Genomic DNA, 22,431 nt, shown 5'->3' with positions numbered 1-22,431 from the left:
GAGTGCACAAATGCCAGCTGAAAAAGATCTAGGCCTTCAACTTCTGTGGAACTGTTGCCATGCAAGCTCCCACTGAACCTGCTGAAAGTGAAATCGGTTAGAATCAGTGAAGACATAAAGCAATGGAAATTATAGACAGCCACTTAGAACAACAGTGGCTATCTGTAGTTCAGTAGTTCCACAGTGTGAGCTACCTAATTCATGTTGTTCATTACTTTTGCTTGAACTAGACTGAAGAAATTTTGTGTATTTGGGAATATCCTCATTTTGCTTAACAAAATCTTGGAGCCTCAAAACCTGGATTGGTAGAAAAAAAACCAAAGACACAGATGACAAATTCTCATGGTGAAAACATGTACATTCACCCATAATCTCCCAGAATGGACAAATACAAATAATTTAATTGTTCTTCTGAAAAAGGTATCAAATGCAATTATATACTTGGGGTAGAAAAATAAATGCAGCACTGATCATCATCAGAACTTTTCACTAGGGCATTGATTTCAATTCTGTTAAAGCAGTTGTTTTATAGCTTATCCATGAGATAAAAGTATCAAAACATTCACAGGCAAAAACTTCACATGATCACATGGAAGAAAAGGAAATATCCTGTACATAACATTTAAACCAGATAATATTTGCCAAAAAGAACTGAACAACACAAAAGGGGAACACCTGAGAGGGAGAAAATGTGTATTCACAGTTGTCAGAAATTTTAAAGGGGCATTGTTTATCTGGGTAAATAATAACCTTGTAGGGGTTCTGCTTTTGTTTTGGCAGAAAATTATTTATCCAACCTGTTATGGCTTTTCAAATAATGACACTTTCCTGTATAAGTATTTTGGTAGATGTACTAATTTGCAAAATTCCCATCACTTGGCCTGCAACTGACTACACATTACAGCTGTTACAGGTGGATAATCTAATACTAACACATCTCAGTATTTATTTACAGATCAATCCATGTCTGCAGATTTGCATAATGACTTAGGTGTAACCACAGCAGGGAACATTACATAAGCTATTACATCCTCAAAGCTACGTTGGGGTCACAATGCTTTCTCTCTTTCATTCTTGATCTTGAGAACATAGAGGGAAGCATAGCCAACTACTAAATTATTGCACATTCCAATCTGTTTCAGTTACCACCCTTACCATCAAGCAGGCAGAACAGAAACTCAACCTTTCAATTCTCTTGCTCAAGGGAGCAAGCAAGCAGGCCCTTCTACATGTGTACACACACACACACAAAAACCAGAAGGTCAACAAGAGCTGTAAGGAAGATTCTAATCTCACTTAGCCCTGTATACAGACGAACAGTCAGAGCCACTATCCAATCCTGATATAGCCAACTCCTCACCAAAAAGCCTTAGTATATCTCCAAAGAGTGATACATGAAATGCGTGAAAATGCTTGTCAAAATCTTCATAGATGTTCAGGTGCAGTAATTGCTGTTATTTCTATCTAGAGTCCTTGCATATTTTCTTGACTGGTAGTCACAGCAAATATGATTAAAATTCAAGAATTCACACATCAGAGGAAAAATAAAGAGATTTTTTATTACTGGGTTACATTTATGCCCAGTTTACCTCAAGTGAAGAGTTTTGAAGTTTCCCAGTCAAGACTTCTTTCTCTTTCTCTAGCTGCTTTAGTTCACACTGAGATTTTCTTTTAAATTCCTCTAGCTGTGTCTGGAGCTCCTAAAGTGAAAAAAAAAAAAAAAAGAAAAAAGAAAAAAATCCTGTTTGTCCCCAACAGCTGGGACAAAACATGTAGCATGAAAAAGAAAGAACATTTCTTCTACATGACCCTAGATAATAGAACAGTTTACACAGTAATACATGCAACTGCTTTTTAATGTCATTCATATATTATTCAATCAAAGAAGTATTAAGTTTAGTTTGGTTCTTTCTAACACTAGCATTAGATAATGCAGCTTACATAATCCTAATCTTCTACTGAAAGCTTCCCTGAGGTGGAAAAATGTACAGCATGAAGAGTCAGTCTGTTTTGCCTTGAGTGGTGTTAGTGTTCAAAAATAATTTAGTATGCAAGAGTCACCCCTAAGATCTGAGAAAAACGTAAATATATATTGACCATATAAATAACAAGATGACTACATAATGGACAATTAGTGGAAGAGGAAGCACTATCTTACACTAGTCATAAAGAAAATCCCAGTGAGGAAGTAAAAATAAAATTAAATTTAAAAAGTGAAGACTATTATATAATCACCTTATTGCTGGAAATAGTTTTTTAAAAAGCGATAATACCACTCGCAAGACAGTGACCAAGAGCTTGTAGCAATCATTTGTAGTAAATGTAAGTGATTGTTTATCGTAGAAAGACTGAATATGCAACTTCTAGAAATGTCCTGAAGTGATATATATTACAAGTTTATTAGTATGCTTGCTCTTCCTATTTGTGCCAATTTGCTGACTCAAAAAAATTCTACATATTTTCAGACACCACAAGTGAAGAAAACAGAGAAAAAAATAGCAATTTCACATCTCCTCCATCCTGTACAGCACCTTCTCACAGCCCTCACCTCCAGCCCCCATTTTTACAGCACAAAAAATTTAAGAGTTCAAAATAACAGAAAAAATACCCAAAAACTAAGAAAGTAATAATCATTGGGAGGATGGCGTGGTATTAGGAAACAGAAGTACAGGCAATAGTGACATTATTCCTTGCAACTCATAATTAAATAAAGGAGAATACATTAGCACTTCACAGTTTAAAAACAAGATAACTGTTAGGTAGCAACTAAAGCACTGAATTCCACACAGAGACATGAATATTGCAAGAAAAAAAAATAGTTTTAGTTTTTCCCTGTAAGAAAAGGACAGGATATAATGGTCTTTGTGACTAAAACCTGAAGATCAAGTGTTTGCAGCATTCCCACTGCAACTCTGCCAACTGACCTCCTCTATATCTTAACTTTTCTATCATCTGGAAAAAAGATACAATACTTCTCAAGTAGCTACTAGAGCTTAATTGCATCAGAGGATATAAATAGAATTAGTAATGAAAAATATTGTAATTTTATTTATGTTTTACTACCTTAAGATTTTTCTGATCTAATTAATATGAATCTCTAAGAAGACATTATTATAAGCAGTAATATTTATTGCTTATAAGCAATAAATGTCTACTATTATGCCTTTTTTACTAAAGTATAAAGTGTTTGATATTTAAATTTAATCTGACTCACATGAAGAGTTTCAGCCTGGCATCATTTTAAGTATACCTGTACAAACTTATTCACATAAAAGAATACACTATATAAAAAGGCAATGCCATTTTCACAGGGCTTATACCTGATAGTGTAACTGTGTACCTTGAAGCACTGCATCTTCACATACTGATCAAACGTGAGCACTTACACAATTTGATAAAATAATTTACTTACATGGGTTCCTTTTGAGAAATGATATTGCACAAATGTATAAACTCCAGCAGTTTCATAGGCAAAAATGAATTCTTCTGACAAGCACTTAACACAATTTCTAGTCTCCAAAATCTAGAAGGCACTATGAAGCTCAACATTTAGTGATAGGAGTTGCATACTTTTTGCAACTTCAAAACTTGTCAGCAAGCAATTTGATTATTCTCAAGTAGATGTTGAACTTGGCAAGGTATAGCAGTATTAAAACTGGGAAAAGCACATTCTTAGCACCAAGAAGGGTCAAAAGAACACTTGTCTGACTGTCCAATTCTACAAACTGCTCTAATAATTGTTGGGTTTTTTTTGTCTAGAAGGTGTCTGACAAATACATAAGTGCATTAGGAGACAGAAACTAAATTCCTCCTCACTTTATGTATCAATTTGGCAAACCACTTCAGCATGCATTGAATTGTTAGCTTCACTAAGCATTAAAGCATGTGCTTAAAACTAAACACGTTTCAAGGTTTTCCTCCATTCGAATGGATTTCACCTCACATTTAGGTTCCTGCTGCACAGAAACATCACAGATTGCAAACTTCCTTAAGCCAAAGGATTCAGCCACTGACAGCAGTTCATTAGAAAATGAAATTCTGTGAAGAATCTCTTAAACTCATTGCTGCTAAAGCGTACCGATAACAGAAATTACAGCTCAGCCACTTAAAACACACTGAGATAAGGTATTTCTCAGGCAACCTGTCTGGATCCATGAGAAGATAAGCATTTTTTTTCTGTTTGAAGTTAAATAAGGACATATATATGCACGTATTTGTTTGTAACTAGTTGTCATTTCATTGGTAACACCTGCACTCTGAATCCATTTACCAACACTTCACAGAATTAGATCCTTTGCCTATATAATGCACAATTTTTATTAAACTGATGTATTTTGAGTATTTCACAGCAGCAATCCATGGAAATTTAAGTCACAAACTGGTATACACCTACAATACATTTTTCTTCAGGAGGGACCTTATATTAATTGCTCCAACTGTCACATGCAAAGCATGCAAGGATAAGTGTTGCTAAGAAGGCACTTTATCACATCAAGGATAAATTCACCTTCCTGCTTGTGGAGATTTTCAGAGAAATACATCAGTTTGACTTTTTTTTCCAGTAAGTCTGTGACGAGAAAATCCTTGCATTTTATGTTAATTCAAAGTGCCTCCAGTGAGGATAATTCAAATGATGTCACTGTGACCAATCAGATTAAAACCAGATGAATTAGAGCATCTATAAATAGAAGAACATTCCTACCTTCTGCATTTTTTTCTTTCAGCTTCCATGAAGTTTTAGATTGGCTTGATTTCCTTTGCATGCTTCATTACAAGATCTTTCACCCCTTTTAACAGCTATTCCTTAAGACAAATCTTTTCCTTATGGGACTGATGCTTCCCTTAAAAAAGCAAGTTCTCTGTGTCTTTTATTCATATAGTTTTTTAAAAAATAGCTACAGTTTCCATAGTCTATAAAACACACCATCTATATAATATGACAAAACCATGGTAGGATTCTAGGGTCACAGTGATCTATTTTGTAGGGTGGATATACTCCACTGAAAAATACTGGCTTTATTTTAGTTAACAATGTAGAACTGTAGTGATTCAGGGCTGTATGCCTCTTCTGCAGTCTAGGGATGGGGTTTTTTTACTGTTCCTATTTGAGTTTGGGTGTGTGACTCACTTCCAACCATGCAGGTTTCTTCAAGGACAACCTTAGTTCTCTGAAAAAGTACAAAGGACAATTTAGTTTTTGTTACGTCTCTGATGCCAGATGTAATTTTCCAGAATGCTAGCACAACAATATTCTAGCAGTAGGTGAACTAAAAAGTATAGAAAAGACTCAGGGCTGGACGACCGTTTAAGGGGAGACATCGTACAGAGGGAACTCTCAGGATACACACATTCCTCATTGCAATGAGTTGATTCCTGGTATTATTACTGCATACCTTTTCAGAAGAACTGTCTTCTATATTAAAAAAAAAAAAAAATCAGTATTCCAACTTGACCTCAACAGAGAAAGTCTGCCTTGGACCTTGTTCTCTTTAAGGTTTTGGTTACAGAACTTGGTGAACATTCTGCCCTGGACTAGCTCAAGGATGCCAGTAGTTTCTTTGGTGTCATTGTAGCAACTCATGTACTTCAGGTAATGAACACGAGTCACTGTTCCACTGGATGAGGTTAGAGATCTGGGAATCATACAAGATTGACTGCTGTAGAATAATCAAAAAGCCATTAATCTTAAAAGAAAAATTACATTGATTTCAGTACTTTTGGTATGCCATGCCTTTGAATACTTGAGAGAAAACCACCTGTTCATGCTCTTGCACATCTTCAGAGCTGCTCTTGTTCTGGCTCTGTATGGTAGAAGTCATTTGCTGCAGCTGTGTTATTTGATGTTTCAGTTCATGTACTTTATTAATAGTTTTGCTTTGGGAATTCAATATAGTTTCCATTATCTTCTGAGGTATCAAAATTTACATTTCAAATAGCATAAGTAAGCTGTGGAATTTCCAATGTGAGTGACTACAAACAAGGGAAATACTTCAGAATGACACTAATGAGCATCTTACCTGCTTTTTGCAGGATTTCCTTCTCTTTAAGTGTTATTTCTCTCTTTGACTATGTTTAGATTTTCCTCCACTTTTTTCACTATACCTTTTAATCAGATAATTTCTTGTTGTGTTCCCTAAAGCTAGACTTCTAAATCCTAAAATATGCATGGTATCACTGCTACGTTTATTACATATTTTTTTTTGTAATCTCAAATAAATGGTCATTCTCTCTTGCTGCAGTTCCATGATACAAATCTTTCACATATACAGAGCTGGTTTAAATACATTTTTTGCTCTCCCATACCTTAAACTGTCTCTGCTACCAGAATACTTGTAATAAGGAACCATTCCCTCAGATGCAGGCATCATTGTAAAGTGAACAGTCATCAAGAGTTACCATCTAAAAGATGTATCTAAACTTGGAACAGGATTTAATTCCATTAATTTAATGACAATCTGTGTTAAAAGTTAATGAATATTAGTTTGGGTTTTTTTTTTTTACCAGTTGCTCAAGTACAATAGTTTGTAACATAATCCACAATCAAAATTGCCATTTGTTCCTATATGAATGCTAAGTAAAACCTAATGGGTGAAAACTAACTGGTATTTAACACTCTCTGTAGCTGAAAACTTAAAGGTAAGCTTGTTCCTTTTACCTCTGCATACACCAAAATTCTTCCAAAACTAGACTGAACAGACGAGACTTAATAACTTGTCATCTCCTGTATTCTCTGTTCCATAGTAATAATAATAAATGTGCACTAATGTGATGCCTTTAATCTAAAGGTCTCAAACCTCTTGGCATACACAGAGGAGAAAACAGGAAATTCATCTTGCTTGAACATCAGCTCTTTTATCTTTCAAGACTTATAACAGCTTTTCTTGGTAGTGTTTACTAATGATCAGAAGTATTACAGATTAAATAAATTTTTCTGTTTCCCAGTCTGCTATTTTTCACAGAATTCTGAAAAAAAAAGTAGTACTTAATGGTGGCATCAGAAATAGCCAATTTAGAAAGGAGAAACTTATACTTTTTTATTTAAACTGGAAAGAAACAGAAAATAGCATTGTGTCTGTTTTCCTTCTTCCAGATTTATCCTAGTCTGAGGACAAATCTCTTTGAAGATTCAAGGCAATATGCTCCGGTGGTATGTAAATCAGCCTCACTCCATAGACTTAGAGGATCTGAAATGTACAAGTTGAGCATATGTCCCTCAGAAAATATTTCGGTTTTATCCAGATGATACTGAATTTAGAAATTAAAATGCTAATGACACCACCTTCTTATTTCCAGTTCCTATTACGTTTTCATAATATGTTTTACATTATTTATTCCTAGAAGAATGCATTTCTTAAATGATAAATCAGAACAGGAAACCACACACATAAATTTTCATGTCTCCATTCTTCATTTCTCCTGAATACTACTTTAAATACTCACAAGATCTTACTTCCCCTCTTCCCCACTATCGCATCAAACTTCTACAGAGCCAGGACACTTTCCTCATTGAAACAGATATTATAGATTTCCCTGACTCAATTAAAAAAAAATGGCTTATCTGCATCTCTGCCATTCTTTATATCCTCGTTACTTTTCTGCAGAAGATAGAGGTTGTTCTGCTACAGATATATACACTGAGAGAATGGAGTCTGAATAATGTTGGAGAAGGCATACTTAATTCACCCTCTGATCTTGTGAAACAAAAAAAGCAGCAACTATATAGAAGAATCATAGAATCATAGAATCATAGAATCACATGGTTGGATGGGACCTATAAGATCATCTAGTCCAACCGTCTTCCCACTACCATTGCTGCCACAGCTACTAAACCATATCCTGTAGCTTCTCATCAAGCCGCCTCTTGAACACTGCCAGGGACGGAGACTCCACCACCTCCCTGGGCAGGCCGTTCCAGTGCCTTACCACTCTTTGAGAGAAAAAGTTTTTCCTCAAGTCCAATCTAAACCTCCTCTGGTACAACTTGTGGCCATTTCCTCGGGTCCTGCTTGTTGCCTGGAAGAAGAGGCCAAACCCCTGCTCATCACAACCTGCCTTCAGGAAGCTATAGAGTGCAATGAGGTCTCCCCTGAGCCTCCTCTTCTTCAGACTAAACAATCCCAACTCTCTCAGCCGCTCATCATAAGACTTGTGCTCCAGACCCCTCACCAGCTTTGTTGCCCTTCTCTGGGCACGTTCCAGGGCTTCAATGTCTTTCTTGTAGTGAGGGGCCCAAAACTGAACACAATACTCAAGGTGCGGCCTCACCAGTGCCGAATACAGGGGGATGATTACCTCCCTGCTCCTGCTGGCCACACTATTTCTAATGCAGGCCAGGATGCCGTTGGCCCTCTTGGCCACCTGGGCACACTGTCGGCTCATGTTCAGCTGAGCATCAACCAACACCCCCAGGTCCCTTTCCTCTTCACAGTCCTCCAGCCACTCAGCTCCGAGCCTATAGCGCTGCATGGGGTTATTGTGGCCAAAGTGCAGGACCCGACACTTGGCCTTGTGAACTCCCTCAAAGAGCATCCTAAAAGAAGAGGCCCAGAACTCTGCACCATCAGCAAAATGATACTGGCAGGCAAGATGTGAGGGCAGATGGTGAAAAGGGTCAGAGTTGTCTTGGAGGAAAACAGCTCACTGAAGTAACTCTGCTCTCTACAGGATTCTAGGGTTCTCTGACTTTAAATCAGATAAATTTTCTTTCCCATCCGGAAACAATTATTGTTATTCTGAAATAGTCCAAGTCTAGACTTTAAAGGTGTTTTCTTACGTAATATGCAAGATCACTGTCATAGGATTGAGGACAGGTCTGGTGGGTGAGTTTACATGATGAGACGGACCAATAGAAGGAAGTGGAACTGCTGAACACAGAGTGTGGTTGGGTGCTCCGGCTTCAGCATTGTTCATTAGTGTCTCTCCCACACCCTGACCTTATGGACCAAATGCAGCTGGTTGGCAAATTGCCCACGATGTGCCAACCTCTCAAACTGCATTGACACGTGACGTAATTAAGCAGAAAGGGGCTGCAGAGCTGTGCTGCAAACGTACAAGATATACACCAGCTAGGGTAGACAGGCAAAGTGTGAGGAGAGAACTAATGGTGAAAGTCTTATGTCTCAGTACATAAAACTTCCTAGGTGTAAAGGACATTTCATTAAAGTGGTACAAGCCACTGTTATAAGAGTCATACAATACAAAGCACTTGATTTCTAACCTGCCAGCTCAGGTCTCTTACCTAACCCTATTCATATCCATGCACTGAGCTGTTGGCAACCACAAGGGAAAAGGAGAACGTACTCTGTAAATACTCATTGCTAGTATTAGTGCTTGCTTGCTGTTCTCTTCACATTCTGGGCAGGAATGCTAAAATTCTGCTCAGTCAACAGACAAATTTTACCTCACTCCTCCCTCAGGCAATACAAAGTCTAGTGTTCAAAGACTTCTCCTAATGAGATACTAATCATCTTAACTCCTTCTTTAAAACTCTCAGCCCTATATCCCTCCTATTTTTCTTCTAAGCCTCTAAAACTGCTTTAGTGCTTATAAAGCATTTGATTCAACTTATTCTCCTCAGAATTTTCAAGAATTGATAATTCGTACTTTTATAAGCAGAGACAGGGATCACAATCTCATATGCTACCTGTATTCTCTCCTTCAGCTTCTGGGAATGCTTCTTCCTCTCATCTATCTTCTGGCTTTTCTCCTCTAGGTCTGCCTCCAGCTTCTTTACCTGCTGCAGCAAAAAAACTTCCTCAGCTTCTGAACTCTTTGTTTGCTCCATTTCTCTTTGCTGACAATTCTTCTTTGTCTCTATCACAGATTGCTGCATAGCATTTTTTAAATCCTCTTTTTCTCTCTCATAAGAGGCTTGCAGTTTTCTTGTTTTCTGAGTATATTCTTCAGTTGCTCTCTGGTTCTCACTCTTCAGGTTTTTCATCTCATTTATTAGAGCTTGTCCTTCGACACTGTATTTTTCATCTGAAATTACTTTTTTATATAGATTTTCTCTCCTAGATGCTTTGCATTCATTTAGCAGTCCATCAGACTCCTTATTTAAATGTAGAAGGTGGTTTTCAAAGTCTGCATTGGTATCTACCATGTCCGTAGAAAGGAGTGTTGGTGCTTGTTTTGCTTCTGTTCTCAGCTCCCTCTGTTCCACCTGCTGCTTGCACAAATTTAACTCTGCCAAGGCTTCTTCCTTTAGTCTCTTGTGTTGTTCTACTGCAATTTCAAGGGCCTGAATACGTTTTCTCAGCAATTCCTCTTCTTCAGCTCTGCTTTTACACTGGACAATTGTTTCCCTTGTCTCGGCAATAATGTGCTGAATTTCCTCTTCATGAGCCTCTCTCAGAGCCTGTATGCTAGCCTCATGTTCATCATTCTTCGTGTTCAGCGCATATATCACCTATAAGACAATAAAAATAATAAGAAATTAAAGTACCTGGTAAATGGTAGTCATGAATTCAGTTACTATTTATCAAGGTGTTAAATGCTAAAAGAGAATTACTGCTACAGTTTAATCCTTTTCGGTTGTTGTTGTTTCTTCGTGGTGTTGTTTTGTTTCACTAGGAACAGAAGGGACAATTATAAACTGCAAAACCTTATGGGGCAGAAGACAATACTGTGAGAAAAAAAATTTTTTCACTTTTTGTCAGAAATATCCTTTTTTATTCTTGGCCAGTCGTCACTTCACGCCCCTAGTTTGATCTCTGATACAAGGAATGAAATAGTGCCCCTTCTCTAGCTAACCGACTCCGTATTTGTAGTCCAGTTCACCTAGCCTTTAGCGCAGGAGGGTACCTGCCACATTGCCTTTAGCATTACAAGTGCTGGGGACCCGTAGTAGAAGGTTTGTAGAGTGAAACCTGGAGTCTTGACACCAGTTCATGTGGACCAAAATCACTCTCTGATTTAAATGAAAGGAAAGTTTGTAAGGAGGATTATAGTTTGCACTTCTGACTCAAAATAAAATACCAGTGAAAATGCACTCCTGGAAGCCATATGCCTGGCGAGTTAGCTTAGTCAGCATTTCGAGATTGGTATTACCTGACTGCAAGCACAAGTGTTCAAGCAATGGGGTTGTTTTCCTCACTTCAGTAACAGCTATAAATCTCAGAAATCAGATTTTAGCAGATTCAAGTGAGCCTCTGATGACAATAAGCAAATTTTTTCAAACAATTGATTTAAACCTTTTGATGCTTTATTTTCTTCTACAAAATGCAGAATAATAATTCTCATGACTATAAGACAAATTATTACCCCAAGCAGGCTTGTCCATTACCCATGACGTACACCAAAGACCTTTCACAGAAGCTGTTGTACCAGCACACTACTATTGTTTTGAAAAGAAAATGCTATTAGAAGCCCACAGTAGACTGCAATGAGGAGTTCAGAATCAAAACTGATAAATGTGCATGTCAAGCTTACAAGACAGTTATATACAATTGCAAAACATAGTAACGGCCTTGAGAAAAACACATGCTTGTCTTTTTAGGCCCCCATTAAGACACATGGGGCCTAATTCAGTTTCTGCTGAAGCTACCTAAGTCAAGTGGAACACCACATTATGTATAACATATGTGTGGAGGTTTTCCACCTGTTTGTTTGGATGGTTTTTTTTAGAGAGAATTTATTGTTCTACAAAACCAGGTCTGGAATCAGTGTACAAGTTATGATAGATACTTTCAGTTTGGCCTGAGCCTGTAGAGGTTAATCAAAAGATTCCTAGACAACGGTTGAGAAAATAATAGTCTTGAGTACATAAATAAATAAAGAAGCAAGATCACAACTAATTATTTAATTATACTAGAATTTTGGCCCTGCAATCTTCATTATTTCCTCAGAGAAAGACTCAATTGAGAGACCAATAGGCATCTTGACACAGTAAGTGTCACAAGTCTGTAGACTGTGTTGTATAAGCCCTGAGGATGTCTCCAGAATTATTGTGTTTGCTTAGCTACGTCTAAGCATTTTTTGTGCTATCTGTATATGAATAACATATTGAATTTCAGTTATCCATAAATGAAAGCAAGCACACAAATACATCTTGCGTGTAGTCAACTTCCTCCCTGGCACTAATGAATTAAATAAAGAAATCTTAAAAAGTCACGAATGCAAAAATATGGTCTTGATACTTTTCTGGATAAGTATGTCACAAAAGACAGTAACAGCATCATATTCCATAAGAGAAGCAGACAAGAAGTCATTGTCTACACTTAGATATGTATATTTTTGGGCCTTAGATTACATGCTGTTAATTTTTCTCTCTTATTTTTAACCATTTTCCCTTTGAAACAGAAATAGTCGCAGGATATTGAGCTGATTCCTTCTCCCCACTGACTAAAATTGTTCTAGGAACCTTTCCTAACTTTTCAGGAGGCAGACATAAAAACTACAAGGAGAAGATTAATTTTGCCTACGGGTTTAGAATGACTTAGTAATTAGTTTGCACAACTCTTCAATTAACTAGGTCAGATGTTGATAATCATATTTCTGTGTTTCTTTCCACCAGAAAAACAGATATGAACATCTAGCCTTTGCAACTCAAAGACTTCCACTCTTAATGATTAATTTATCTAGTAAATCAGCACTGCCTATCTCATATTATGCTGTGTTTAGGCTGATGGTGGAACCTAGGTTCCTCTAAAGTCTGACTTCGTCACAGAGATTTCCCAAATTCTACTACGCATTAGACCATCACCAACATCTTAACTGAGTTATCCAAAAGAACGGAAGAAACTAGCCTCCCTGCTCTATCTATTATTCCTTCATTTCATTTCAATAGTGGCTAGAACCATAATGAAGAATTTTGACTTGAAAATGCATGCTTTTAAATTTAATCTTCAAGCTTGAGCGCTGAAATTTATTCCTCAGAGAATAAACCTCCTTAAGAGATTTAATTTTTAGAGGGTTGCTACTCTGTACTTTATGAAATTTAAGTCCCTCACACACACCTTTCACTCCCTACTATACTCCTATTCCAGATACTTCATTTAAGAGACTGAAGTTACATGAGATGAATCTGGGACTTTATGTTCTAGAAGGAAAAATACTAAAAAATTATTTCATCATCTGTACTTTGCGAGTGTACATACTGCTGGCTAATGTGGTATAAACCTCTTAACAGTTGTGTTGATAAACAACTTTTTAAAAGCATCTCTAAAATTGATCAGTTTGACAATACAGACAGAATTGCTTTCAAATGAGAAGAGTGCTACATTACTCTCTGAGTTATTAGCAAAATCCTAATGGCTACTGCCTCCTTACAGTTCTCCAAAACTGAACGCATTGGGAAACACTGTACTGATTTTACAGCAATTGAGAGTTTTATGGCAGGTTGGTAAAAACACCATTACACACATACACTTGAACACAAACAGCATGTTGAACAGGAATACATCTTATTAGTCCTATTTTATCCTCCAAATGCTGTAAATCTAAAAGGCATTTCCCTTCTCCTATTCTTTATGGCGATGTGAAACAACAAAAGAGAAAACATTCAACTGCACCTCACCAGTGAAGGCAAAACTAAAGCATTCAAACAAAAAAAAAAGACTGTTCTATCTTCCTACAGTAGTGTTAAACTCTACTCTTGTAGGAACCTGACTATCATAATGAAAAAAATTGTTGTAGCATGTTGCTTTACTAGCTGGGTAAGAATTGAAACAGTTTGATATGGAAGGTGAGGAGTGAGGATGACGAGAAGAATCAAGAAAGGCAAAAGATTGTAAGTGTTCTTCCTTCAGGCCCAAGCTAGTGGGAACAAATCCTTAATGATGGAGAAAGGGCCTAAAGGAAAAAAAAAAAGAAGAAATACAAGAATGCGAAAAGGCCCTGGAGGGGAGTGCCAAACAGGGTACTCCTGGCAGCACCCTAAACAAAGCAGGGAAGGAGACAAGTTTCAATTGCTAATTGGCTCACTAGAGGCTCACTGAGGCCAGGTGACCACATCATCTCCTTTCACTAGCAGGAGTAGTATCTTATCTTCACTAGCAGGTGAATTTGTTTCTATGAATTCTGTCTTGTCTGCTTCCCAAGCAGACCACAGCAGAGCGAGGTATCTAAACATGTCAGCCTTAAAAGTGTCTCTTTTAAAGCAAAGGACAGAGAAATTATTAAAAGTTCAGTTACTGAAAGAAATGGTTCTGTATCTTTTAGCCTCCTCTGCCACTGTAATAGATTAGAAAATAAAACCAACTCCCATAATTTATTAATTACTACTTTAATAAGTATCTTCTGTTCTTTCTAAGACTGAACAAGGAAGAATGTATTTTAATTAAGGTACAGGTCTAGGCTATGATTAGCTACAGTGCTGATCCAATTTTACACCTATATCAATTTTAACTGAATGATACTGCTGTCCCATATGGTCAGAGACCTCATGAACTAAGTCTCGTTTCTTTCCTTGTGTCTTCTGTGGCTTCCTGAAAGAACAAGAATAATTTTATGCATCCAAATAGTTGCAGTATTGTTGATAACATTACCCATTTATGTGTTTATATGAGAGAAACCTTAAAAAAATTGGCACTCCAAACATCCAGAAGTGTTTCAGAACCTAAAATTACAAAAATATCTTTAAAACACAAGGAATTGTATTTATATTTTTAAGGTTTTTTTTTAATTTTAATTTTATTTTAGTCTTCCAGGTGTGCCTTCAGCACCTTGCAAAAACATAAGCTGAAGTAATTTATTTTCCTCTGAAATGAAAGCTCAGCTCCAGCTGAAATAACTTTGTTTTCAAAAGCTGGAGTTGTGGGGAAAAATACTGAAAGTTTATTTTGTGAGCTTTCAGATTGCTTAGCCTACTACCATCCAATTCATTAGAAAAATGCTATAAAATACATTTCTTTTCACAAGAAATATATACATTTCAAGGTTCATTTATCCACTCACTGTGACAGTACATTAAAATTACCTTGAATCAACACAGACCAACACAGTGGCCTTATTTCAAACCTTTCACTGTCAGCAAGTTATTAAAAATATTTTTCCAAGATTTCCCAACCCTCAAACTTCTATCTGTCCATCTGTAGCGGTCATGGACAACAAATTAACAAAGTCAGAGATGCAAAGATTTCAGGGACAACTTATGTCCAATGGTGTTCATGAGCTCAAAGTCGGAGCTGAGAACCTAGTGACAAGCTCATGGTGACAGCCCCTCACTGAAAACAATACATCTGCTTTTAGCTCTGGAAACTATACCTGGAAACAAATGAGCTTTGAAGACACAAATTCTATGAAAACCCAGATCAGAGGTCCCAGCATCATGCTGCAAACACATGCAACTGGCTTGACATAGCCTTAGGTCAAGTTCAGGAAGCTCCATCACTCATCTGTGCTGGCCACAACCCAAGCTTGTTTATACAGCTACCCAGGCTTCAGAAGAGCTGCATTGCTTGTGTCCTGCACTAGAATGAATCCTAATTACTGTACTAAAAAAAAAAAAGATTTTGCTTCAGAAGATTCTCTTCTAGTGCAGGGTCAATCTAAATCCTTTCATCCATTGCTCCAACCATGTTAATAAATCCTTTCAGATCCTGGAGGGGGGGGGCGGGGGAGGGAGCTGACCACAGAGGTAGCCAATAGCTCTGTATGAAATCTGCTCATGTTTAGATGATCTAATGTCTCTTGGGCAGAAGCTTGCTGTGCAATGTCTCACCCTCCTGAATGTCCCACAGTATCCATAGTATCTGTGGTTTTCCTTATCTAGAGATTCACAGTAGAAGAGGGAAAGTTGATCTTACCTTTTTAAAATTGGAACATACTGACCTTTTTCCTACATGTATCATGTATTACAGTCAGTCAAAAAACATATGGAAATACTAAAACATATCAAGAAACTACAAGCATAAAATGCCTACAGGTTTCTAATCTCTCTTGGCATGTTTTTTTTTTTTTTCCCCCTCTTTCAGTCTTTCCCTTTTTCTCCTCTTAGTTTAGATTTTATACAAGGAAATCCCACAGGCACATTTATTCATTCCCATTTTTTACTTTTTAACTTTTCTGTCTAGTGTGGTGCAATACTGAAGATAGAAAACCTTAGTTTAGTGGCCTATGTATTACACTTCATATCTAAAGTGTGATCAAACATAAAATTAGCCCCAGCCTAAATTTTACTAAAGAGACATCCAGCTATCCCTCATTTGTATTTTTTAGTTTCTAATAAGCTAAGTAGAATAATTGCCAGGCAACTTAAGAATTAGGAAAGTAAAACTATATTGCATTAATTGTTTCCACAAGCAGAGCAGGTGCTAAAAAAAGGCACCAATACTACATCTCAACAACTTCAGCAAAGCAAAAATATACTGTAGAACCACAAAAGTTAATTCCACACAGAGACTTCTCCGCTTGGTAACTCACATGCAGTTTATTACTGAAATTTCTTCCAGAACTGCTCTATAAAATGTACTCAACTTTAATTCTTTCTCTTTACACTAACCATAAATCCACCTGCTATGACTCTGATTGTAACCAGTGCCTCCTCAGCATCTCAAGAAATAGGTCTTCCTAGACTGTAATGGAGAAATTAAAGATTCCTCCAGTTCTGACATGAAAATTTTGAGAGAAACTGGTTGTTCTGAAAGACAGCTACCACAGAAGGCGGTCATCAGTAGTTACTGCAAGGAAACAAGAAAATTCCTATGCATTTCATTCTCAAAAGCATTTCAAGGATGTTCCCTGCATACAAGAGATGGGATTCATCTCAACTAACATCATCCATTTCATCATTATACATCTAGTCTAGGTTAGTCAAAGGAGAAAGAAAGGCGTCTCCAAAAGGACGTTTCCCTTTCCAATACAGGTGTCTAAATCAGGTAACAGAAGCAAAGCGAATTGCTTCAGGTGTTTGGTTGTTTTGTTATTGTTTCTTCTGCATCCCCAACTTCCCAGGTCTTCCTCCTTCTGTAGAGCTGAGACAGAATCCCACACAAAGGGAAGAGAAAAGTTTCAACTCTCAGAAGTTTAAACTGATTCCTTTTCCTGTTTCTCATTCTCTGGGGTTTCTTTCCATCTTGTAGTATTGTCTCACTGCATATTGACTTCATTTCTGTATACCCACTCCATGTTGTTTTACCAACACTTTACAAACCAAAACAGACACTGGGCATACAGATACCATGCACATCTGCTTTTGGAAAAAACAATCTTCTTTCCAAACTGAATGGAGTTTATTTTGTCTTCCATCTATATTACTTTTTTTCCTTCCTTTGAATTAGTATCATCTGTTAATTTTAATGTGTTGCTTATTTTTACTTCCAGGCCATTAATTAATATGTGAAATAATGCAAGCTCTAGCCCAGATGTTTGCCGCATCTGCCTCCCGACAATATGGTATTATAAAACTTTTGTTTACAGTTCCTGATTCATGTTATATCTTGTCTGTCAAAACCCTTTCCTACACAACTTTGAAATAATTTTGCAAAACTTAAATTGCAAAAGCACTGTTTTTTGTAGATCTTGTATGCAATTAAAACCAAGAAGAAATAAAATCTGTCAGCATGACATTTACACAAAATACATTTCTATTTCTTTGTTTTCCCTGAGGTGAATCAAATTAATCCTGAGCATTTTTATCAGGTTAAGCTGTATTCAAATGCTGTCAGAAAGAATCACGCTATTTTTCAGTAAAAGTTAAATTGGGTAAAATTTCTGTCTATTAAAAACCATAGAACTAGATAAAAACCACTTTAAAGATTATGCTTATTCACTGATAAATTACTGTAAATCAACACACACACAGGTAAAAAGCAGAAAGGCCAAATTGTTTGATTTCAGTCATAGAAGAGAATAGTTTGGGTTGGAAGGGACCTTTAAAGATCATCTCGTCCAACCCCCCTGCAAGGAGCAGGGACATCTCAACCAGATCAGGTTGCTCAGAGCCTCGTCCAACCTGGCCTTGAATGTTTCCAGGGATGGGGCATCCACCACCTCTCTGGGCAACCTGTTCCAGTGTTCCACCACCCGCATTGTAAAAAATTTCTTCCTTATAGCAGTCCTTCCTTATAGCAGTTCTTTCTGTTCGCTTTTTGCAATTTCTGTCTTGGTGAAATTCTTGCATAGCTCCTTAAGATCTCAAATATCCCCATAAATCTTAGGCTTTTACAGTCTCGGATTAGTTCAACTCCCATCTTACGAAGCTGTTTCAGACAGATAACATGCAAGAAATAGATTTGTTCCACACAAGCCACATTTATATCTATGCCCTCTGTCTTTCCATTTTAAGGTCACTGTAGTCTAGGTGAATTTTTAGTACAGAAGTGAAGTCAACAATTCTGTGCCAATCTAAGGAATAAAAAGGCCTTATTTCCATGTAATTCACTGACAATTTAGCTGTCTGGTTCTTGTTACATACCTAGAACTTTTAGAAGAGCTTGATAAGTTTATATCCCAGAAGTTTGATCTCTATTATGCTTAAAAAATATGATCTAATGCATCTCATTAAATAGATCTAAATACACTGGAGAAAGAATTAATTTGCCAAATCAACACTCAGTTTTGTGAAAATCCCAGATTTTTAAAGATCTTTTAAGGAGTCTAAAATTGCAGACATATGTTCAGTGCTTTCAAAGGGTTGGAGCTTTTTAAAAAATATATTTTATATATTTATCTAAACTTTATCCTTCCAAAATATCTTTTATAATCTTATTACAGATTATGACAAAGAAACACTATCTAATTTTACAATAAATGCAGTAAACAAACAAATTCATCAAGTAAGTTCTCACTTGAGTCTTGTTTTTCAAAGTATTTCCTTACATTAAATACAGTAGAATTTGGAAATCTTGCTAATATAAACTGTAGTATCATTGATTTAATTACAGTCTAGGGTAAAACAGATTTCCCCAATCAAATACAATTTTTTTAAATAAAAATATTATAATTTACTTAAAAGACAATGTTTATTGTAGGTTCTGCCTCTGATATAGATCTGTGATAGGATCAAATGAGCCTTGTTTCTTCCTAATCCAGACCAAAGCATTATATAGATTGGATCAAATTCTTACTCTCCTGTAGCTTGCGGGTGAAATTACGACAGAGGACTTTTTTAAATTTAAAAAGATTTCTTTATATGTTCTACATATTTTGCTAATTAAGAAAAGAAACTCTCAAAACCTTCAGGTATCCGTTAATTAATAATATCAGTTTCTATTACTGCAGGCACCAAAATTTAAGTTATTTGCTACTGTAAGCAAATTCAACAGCGGGAATACATGTGAAAGTTTCACTGACCCTCTGCTGCTATTGTATTAACAAAAGGGTTGTCACTTTTTTCTTCCTGGTTTATACACTTTTAAAAAAGAAAAGCACAGTATTCTAGCGACTGTGGAGATTTCAGTTGCCTTGCAGTTTTCTCACCCTAAAATTATGCAGTTCATACTCTTATTTTGTTACGACGAAAGATATTCTCCACTCAGAGAAAGCAGTCAGTTTTCACAACAGAGACCATGAATAGAGTCTCTAGAGTGCTGTACTAGCAGCTATCCTACTGAATACATCCATTAAAATTTTGAAAAATAAATTAGTATCAAAGTGATAATTGACTACAGGAGTTGCAGAAGAACCTCAAAGATACAGTCGTAAAAAGACAGATAAAGTTCAGTATAGATAAATGTAATATAATGCACTTTAAAGGAGCAAATCCAAATTTTCCATATGCACTGACAGAATCTGAAATTGCTCAGAAAAGAAATCTTGGTGCTATAAAATATACACTGAAGACAGCAGTCAGACAGCTAGATAATGGGACATCTAAGCAACAAATGCAGAACAAATGAAAAAACCTCCCTATATCACAACCATAAGGCTGTGATTCACCCATATCTTGCATGCAGCATGGAGTTATGGTCTCCCCTCCTCTTAAGCAGAGTCTAACTGAACTGAAAAAGGGTATTGTGAAGAGCAACAAGAATAATCAATCATGAAAAAAAGCTTCCATGCAATAAGAAACACAAGAAAGCATGGCTTTCCTGTGCTGAGAGACACCTAAGAAGGGAACATGAAGTAACTTTGTTACGGATTAAAATAGGGGCATTTAGGTGTTCACTGGTGTGCTGCTTGTGTAAACTTCCATATAGGAGATGTAATTCAGTCAGTAAAGGTGACAGAGACCTGAGAGCAATTCAGCTCACTGAGGCAGACACCAAGGTCCTGACTCACTTGCCCAACCAGTGAGAAAATCCAGTCAGGGGTATTAAGTACTAAGATACTTTGGCAGTCTCTGGAAAACTTGCACAAATCACTGAAGGCAGGGAGAACACTTTACACAAGGGCACCAGAGGCATGCCATACTCCTGTAATGCTCTGGCCACCGTCAGGGACAAGCTACTGACTCAGATGGACCTCAGCATACGATGCTTTTTAAAATATATTTTTCTTTCCATTTCTCTCCTCCCTTTCACAGTAGTATTGTAGGAGCCAGAATCAACATATTACTATGTAGTTAAAGGCTACACATTAATACACATCTTCCCACACCTTTTGAATGGACGGTCCGCAAGATGGGGACTAGGGAAGCAAAGTCCTTCCCACTGTAAGAGAAGATCAGGTTTGTGACCACCTGAGGAAGCTGATCATAGATAAGTCTATGGGACCTGCGAGGTGCATCCCAGAATCCTGAGGGAATTGGCTGATGTAGTTGCCAAACCACTTTCCACAATATTGAAAAGTCATGGCAGTCAGGTGAGGTCCCTGCTGACAAAAGGGAAACATTGCACCCATTTTTAAAAAGGGTAAAAGGAGAATCCTGGGAACTACCGACCTGTCAGCCTCACTTCTGTGCCTTTGTAAGGTCATGGAGCAGATCCTCCTAGAAGCTAGGCTGAGACACATGGAGGACAGGGAGGTGGTTTGAGACAGTCAGCGTGACTTCACCAAGGGCAAGTCCTGCCTGACCAATCTGGTGGCCTTCTGTGATGGAGTGACTACATCAGTGGACAAGGGAAGAGCTACGGATGTCCTCTACCTGGGCTTCTGTAAGGCCTTTGACATGGTCCCCCACAACATCCTGCTCTCTAAAGCGGAGAGAGATGGATTTAATGGGTGGACTGTTTGGTGGATGAGGAATTGGTTGGATGGTCGCATCCAGAGGGTAGTGATCAATGGTTCAATGTCTAGATGTAGGCTGGTGATGAGTGGTGTCCCTCAAGGGTCAGTACTGGGACCAGTACTGTTTATCATCTTAATCAATGACATAGACAGTGGGATCAAATGCACCCTCAGCAAGTCTGCAGACAACACCAAGCTGAGTGGCGTGGTCAACACTCCTGAGGGACGAGATGCCATCCAGAGGGACCTGCACAAGCTCGAGAAGTGTGCCCATGCGAACCTCATGAGGTTTAAAAAGACCAAGTGCAAGGTCCTGTATCTGGGTCAGGGCAACCCCTGGTATCAACACAGGCTAGGGGACAAAGCAATTGAGTGCAGCCCTGCCAAGAAAGACTTGGGGGTACTAGTGGATGAAAAGCTGAACACGAGCTGTCAATGTGCACTCAGAGTCCAGAAGGCCAGTCATATCTTGGGCGGCATTAAAAGAAGCGTGGCCAGCAGGCTGAAGGAAGTGATTCTCCTCCTCTACTCCTCTCTGGTGAGACCCCACCTGTAGTACTGCGCCCAGTTCTGGAGCCCTAAGCACAGGAAAGACTCTCACTGACACTCCTCTGTCAGTGAGTCCAGAGGAGGACCACGAAGATGATGAGAAGACTGGGGCACCTCTCCTACAATGAAAGGCTGAGGCATTTGGGGTTGTTCAGCCTGGAGAAGAGGAGGCTCCAGGGAGATCTCATTGCAACCTTCCAGTACCTTAAGGGAGCCTATAAGAAAGTGGGGACAAACTTTTTAGCAGAGTTTGTAGTGACAGGACAAGGGGTAATGTTTTTAAACTAAAGAGGGCAGATTTAGACTAGACATAAGGAAAAAAAAAATTTACAGTGAGGGTGGTGAAACACTGGAACAGGTTGCCCAGAGAAGTGGCAGATGGCCCATCCCTGGAGATGTTCAGGATCAGGCTGGACAGGCCTCTGAGCAACCTGATCTAGTTGAAGGTGTCCCTGCTCCTTGCAAGGGGATTGGACTAGATGACCTTTAAAAGCCTCTTTCAACCCAAACCATTCTATGAATACTCACATAATTTTTACTCAAATACTTGTAACAGTAAAATGGAGGTAGACTGAATACAGCCACTATTCACATTCCCATTTCAGAAAGACATTCTTATTTAGCACATGCATATTAAGCATATGCTGGACACCTCCTGAGATTGCACTGATGATCACAAACACAAGAAAATGTGACCACCAGTTATAATCACAAAAAGTGGAAACAGTCTGCAAAATTTAAACTGGTCTGAATAAATAGAGCAAGTCTCTGAGCAACCTCATGTAGCTGAAGATGTCCCTGCTCACTGCAGGAGGGTTGGACTAGATGACCTTG

The 22,431-nt window shown here is 37.8% G+C and overlaps 1 protein-coding gene across 1 annotated transcript in view; it reads right to left on the bottom strand.

The window, feature by feature from the left end:
* The window catches only part of FAM184B (family with sequence similarity 184 member B), a 47,514-nt gene that overhangs the window by 17,507 nt on the left and 7,576 nt on the right, over positions 1-22,431 (bottom strand). The window contains exons 2-3 of the mRNA XM_086747681.1: positions 9,644-10,408; positions 1,590-1,700 (exon numbers count right to left, since the gene is read on the bottom strand). Coding sequence (XP_086603807.1) covers positions 1,590-1,700; positions 9,644-10,408 — 876 coding nt within the window. The remainder of the gene's footprint in view (positions 1-1,589; positions 1,701-9,643; positions 10,409-22,431) is intronic.

The sequence above is a fragment of the Chlamydotis macqueenii genome, chromosome 4 (assembly GCF_036417535.1).
Source record: "Chlamydotis macqueenii isolate bChlMac1 chromosome 4, bChlMac1.mat, whole genome shotgun sequence".
In the NCBI taxonomy this organism is placed as follows: domain Eukaryota; kingdom Metazoa; phylum Chordata; class Aves; order Otidiformes; family Otididae; genus Chlamydotis; species Chlamydotis macqueenii.
The sequence above is the reverse complement of the archived record's forward strand: the minus strand, read 5'-3'. Positions and strand labels throughout refer to the sequence as shown.